The 5,000-nt window shown below is 48.7% G+C and overlaps 1 protein-coding gene across 1 annotated transcript in view; it reads right to left on the bottom strand.

Annotated features, from left to right (window-relative positions):
- The window catches only part of ints6 (integrator complex subunit 6), a 12,860-nt gene that overhangs the window by 4,603 nt on the left and 3,257 nt on the right, over positions 1–5,000 (bottom strand). Inside the window, exons 5-15 of the mRNA XM_068736601.1 lie at positions 4,646–4,829; positions 3,593–3,718; positions 3,340–3,491; positions 2,841–2,993; positions 2,169–2,301; positions 1,952–2,046; positions 1,755–1,865; positions 1,250–1,468; positions 992–1,118; positions 555–697; positions 288–471 (exon numbers count right to left, since the gene is read on the bottom strand). Of these exons, the coding sequence (XP_068592702.1) occupies positions 288–471; positions 555–697; positions 992–1,118; positions 1,250–1,468; positions 1,755–1,865; positions 1,952–2,046; positions 2,169–2,301; positions 2,841–2,993; positions 3,340–3,491; positions 3,593–3,718; positions 4,646–4,829 (1,627 nt within the window). The remainder of the gene's footprint in view (positions 1–287; positions 472–554; positions 698–991; positions 1,119–1,249; positions 1,469–1,754; positions 1,866–1,951; positions 2,047–2,168; positions 2,302–2,840; positions 2,994–3,339; positions 3,492–3,592; positions 3,719–4,645; positions 4,830–5,000) is intronic.

The following is a 5,000-nucleotide window of genomic DNA, read 5'->3' as shown; positions in this document are numbered from 1 at the left end:
TTGGTCAGGTGTGTGTGTGTATATCTACCTGTTGGTCAGGTGTGTGTATCTCTACCTGTTGGTCAGGTGTGTGTATCTCTACCTGTTGGTCAGGTGTGTATCTCTACCTGTTGGTCAGGTGTGTGTGTGTATCTCTACCTGTTGGTCAGGTGTGTGTGTGTGTGTGTATATCTACCTGTTGGTCAGGTGTGTGTGTGTATATCTACCTGTTGGTCAGGTGTGTGTATATCTACCTGTTGGTCAGGTGTGTGTATCTCTACCTGTTGGTCAGGTGTGTGTATCTCTACCTGTTGGTCGGGGGCTGGCGGGCGGTGTTACTGGGGGGGTGTAGGCCCGTCCCAGACGGAGCAGAGGAGACATGCAGCGCCGCCTCTTGGGGCCCCCCCCCGTCATGTTGCTGCTGTCTCCGGGTCTCTTCCCTTTGTTCTGAGGACCCGTCATGAACTCGTCCGCCTCATCGATCATCATGCCCTGAGAGACCAGAAAGGGTTAATGAAGAACGGAGGTTCTGGTTTCACAGTGAAAGAGAGGAACCGGGGGGTGCCGGTCGTTACCTTCTTGTCGAGCTTGAACGGGTTTCCGAACGTGTGCAGACGTTTGGGCTGCTCGGGGTCGGCGTCTCGGAGAGGCTGAGGAGCAGCTTTCAGGAAGTCCTGGTAGTTCCCCATCTGGGCTATCGGGACGCTGTGGAGCTGGTCTGGACCGGAGACAGGAGACGACTTTACATGGTTTGTTTTAACAAGGTGCAATACCTGCTCCAAACCAGTAGGGGGCAGCAGAGTCAGCTACTAACTAACAGCAGGGAGAGAACACAGTTCACCGGCAAACAGAGCTAACGCTAACTGAAGGTCCGCCTCCTGGAAGTTGTTTTTCTTGTTTCTAACAATTTGTGTTGAATCCAGTAAACAAACTATCAATGGATGTATCATTATTATTATTATTATTAACTCTACTATCGACTGTGATGAATGTCTCATAGAGTTAAACTGACCTGAGTCCTGCCCTCTGAGACCACAGACGCCCGTGATGAGCAGGTTCCTCCTCATCCGGCTCAGCTGGTCCAGCAGGTGGCTTCGTGGGATGTCGTACGGGTTCCTGAAGCTCTGAGGCTTCAGACCCTGATGACGACACAGAAACGTATCAAACACAACACGGGTGAAGGGTTGAAGTGGGCCAGGAGAGAAGCTCGTTTCCTGGAAACATTGATGACAGTAATGACCATGAATACCAACAGTAACCCCGGCGTCACCTTGTTGAGCAGCGCCAGCTGGAAGCCCGAGAACTCTTTGGGGTTGAGCTCCATCGGAGGCGCCGGAGCGTCTCCGGAGAGACTCAGCAGCCTGTGGATGAAGTCTCTCCGCTGGGCCAGAGACACGCCTCCTCCTCCTCGCCAGCGCACCTTGATGCCGGCCTCCGGCGGCTGCTTCTTACCGATCAGAGCGATCAGCCGGTCGTACTCCATCTTTGACTGCAGAGAGGAAATCATTGACAGGACTGTAGAACACGGATACATACAAACATCAAAAGGTGCAGAACTAGAGTTCAGAGACAAATGAACTGTGACGAACAGTAAGTGTTCCCAGACTGGGGCAGAGAGACTTCTTCATGAACTAATAGTCGGTCCTGCTGCCTCCAGTATTCTGACAACATTAAACCAGTAAAACTGAAATCTGAAGCAGAACATCAGATTAACTCAGGAAACACTATTGAACACGTCACGTCTCCTGATCTGAGCCCAGCAGGCAGCTGCTCACCTGCTGGCTGAGCTTCTTCAGGTAGGACACCACGCTGTAGCTCAGGCCGTACTCCATGTTGTCGGCCAGCAGGTTTGGTGCTCCCATGATCCTCAGCGCCTTCCTCAGCGACTGTGGACAGAAGAACAGGAGGTAAAGACTGGAGCTTGTGTATCGATGGATGAGTTCATGTGAAATAAAAAGAGAAGAAGTCTGACCCCGATGTAATACGGAGGCATCGTCTTCAGGTAGTTCTCAAAGGACTGACGCCATTTGATGGTCGGCTTGAACTTGTGCACTTTGATCAAGTCGTCTGCAAGAAAAAAACAATTTAACATGTTTTAAAAAAGTTATTACACACAACAGAAAAAGCTCATTATTATACTGCAGTAAAGATCATAATGAAGACGGGCAGACCTGGTTCCTCAGTCTTACCCAGCAGAGGCAGCAGGACGGGGTAGTTGTACGGCATCACGAACAGGTTGACACAGTTCAGAGCCGTGCTGGCCTTCAGGTAGCCGAAGGGTTGGCCCAGGTCGCTGTATTTGGCACTGTTACACACAAACACCTGAAACAGAGACGGAGGCAAACGCAAACACAAACACACACAACGCTTATTAACCGTCTCCATTAGCTGCTTCAAAGCTTCATGTGTTAGAGCTGCATTCTCTCTAGTGTCCACCAGGGGGCGACTCCTCTGGTTGTATAGAAGTCTAGTCTAAAATGACTCTACTTCTCTCTTGATTTATTCCCTCAGTAAACATTGTAAACATGAGTTTATGGTCTCAATCTCTAGTTTACAGTCTTCTTCAATACAGCATGATGTTCATTTAGTACATTATGCTCCATTTAGAGTCAAACAGACCATGAAGCAGGGGATGATTTAGGGGCGGGGCTACACGCTGATTGACAGGTCTCTATGTCCAGATATGGTCACTTCCTGTTCACTGGTTGCAAAAAAAAAACAAGATGGCGACGGACATAATCCAAGTCTCTCCATCAAATCACCACAGATGTTGTGGAAATTCTCAGAATGAAACACCACGGAACCACCAGGGTCAGAGGTCAGGGACGTTCAGACTCGTGCGTCTGGAGGCGGGTCTTTACCTGCCAGCAGGTGTGCGGTGACTTCCTCTCCAGAATGTACTGCGTGAGAGGCGACGGCTCCAGCTCGTACTTGTCAAAGGGAACCTTGTCGATGACCATCGGCTCGGCGTCCAGACAGGAGAACCGAACGTGGGGGTGGGCTGAGCGGGGGGGCTATGGGGGGGCACACAGGTTATAGTCCATAATGACATCACATAAAATCATCATGCTATTAAAATACACACACATTATAAATAAATATATATATATAAATATATATTTATAAATAAATACATGTATTAATATATTTATTTATAAATAAATATTTTTATGTTGAACTAATATTGATGAACATAAAATGTATCATATCTAATGTTAAAAACAAGTTGTTTATTTAAATACACTGGACACATTCAGTATAGTGTAATTAAAGGGTTCTAGACATTCTGATGCAGACTTGTTCCATAGAAACCTTTCAAATGGTACCATCAACAGGTGCAGGATCAAACCATTCTCTTACCAGCGTGGGGGAGTTCTGGTCCGGCCAGAAGGCCTCTGGGATCGGCCAGTGACCGATGGGGACCCCGGTTTTGGGGTTGGGTCGTACGTAGATCAGCTTGTGACAACAGTGCCAAGTCTGCGGGCCGGCCTTCAGAACCTCGGCCGGAGCGTCTGGACGGACGGACAGACGGGACACAAGAAGGTGTTTGTGAGGAATGAAACTCAACAGAGGTGGAGGTTTGAACAGAGACATCAAACCAGGAGGCTCTCACCCTCTAGAGGAGGAGGATCAGGTCCAGTCTTCTCAAAGTTTATCACCACTCCACTCTGGATCTTCTGCACCAGAGACTCCAGACACTGGTTCAACATCCGCTGAGAGAAAACGCTGTAAGAACGTCCTACAACACAACACGAGTTATTAGAAACAGTAATAACAGCTTTAATGAAGATCCTCCTCCAGTACTCAGTAGAACATGTGGTTCTAGTCTCTGATCATGTTTCATTGTAAACGACCAATCAGTGTTTAAACCAACAGGAGGAGAGCTAGTAACGTTAGCAGCACCGCTAACGGCTAACCAACAGGAGGAGAGCTAGTAACGTTAGCAGCACCGCTAACGGCTAACCAACAGGAGGAGAGCTAGTAACGTTAACAGCACCGCTAACGGCTAACCAACAGGAGGAAAGCTAGTAACGTTAGCAGCACTGCTAACGGCTAACCAACGGAGGTTCACTTCAGTTACACTATGATGCCTTCAGGCTCTGCTCAGTGAACACGAGTACTGGCTGAAGCTACATTATAACGTCATCGTGATGTGTTCACATGAATATAAAACAGTACTCATCTGTAGCCTGTAGCATGAAGGCATGGTGGAATTAGCATGCTAGCTAAGTAGATAGCAGTCTGCTAGTTAGCTTGCTAATTCCACCATGCTTTCATGCTACAGGTTACAGTAAATAAGCCCAACAGCGAACCATCTCTCCGTCTATTAGCATCGCAGCAGCTCTGACAGCTGAGGAGGTTAGCATAAAGGCTAAGCTAAAAGCGACATTTCTCCTGTTTCTTGTAGCTCGCTGGAGCCTCAAAATCACAGTTCATCATCTCAAATGTACGAGATATCGATTGTTCAGAGACAATAGAGCCAAGTCATGACGTGTTCAGAGACAATAGAGCTCAGTGACATTAAAGTAGAGTCATTTTAGACTAGACTTCTATACAACCAGAGGAGTCGCTCCCTGGTGGACACTAGAGAGAATGCAGCTTCAACACGTGAAGCTCTGGCTTGTCGTCTCCTGACTGAACTCCATCTTGTTCTCGGTCCACTTACCTCCGGTGACCTCACACATGGGGGTGATCGGGGAGTCATCCGGTGGGACCCCCCCGAGGGGCTCTGGCTCCACCGAGGCGTTGCCGGCGATTCGCAGCACCAGAGCGAACAGACGCTGGTCCCAGCGGAACGGCTCCTTCGTCAGCTCGCTGCCCGGCAGCGGCGTGGTCAGAGGAAGGTGGAGCTGGAGAGGAAGAAGAGGACGAAGAGGTTAACGACTCACTGAAGTCTCTCATCAACACAAACACTAGCAGACGAGGCAGCAGTAGAGCAGCGACTGTGTGATGAATGGAGCGTGTTTGTAGGGATCAGATAAACATTCATCATTGTGATCAAAACTATTATTGTGTGTTTA

Source organism: Cebidichthys violaceus, unplaced genomic scaffold (assembly GCF_023349555.1).
Source record: "Cebidichthys violaceus isolate CVI_PGR_0920_01 unplaced genomic scaffold, fCebVio1.0.p SCAF_11, whole genome shotgun sequence".
NCBI lineage: Eukaryota > Metazoa > Chordata > Actinopteri > Perciformes > Stichaeidae > Cebidichthys > Cebidichthys violaceus.
Note: the sequence above shows the minus strand (reverse complement) of the source record. Positions and strands in the feature narration are given on the sequence as shown.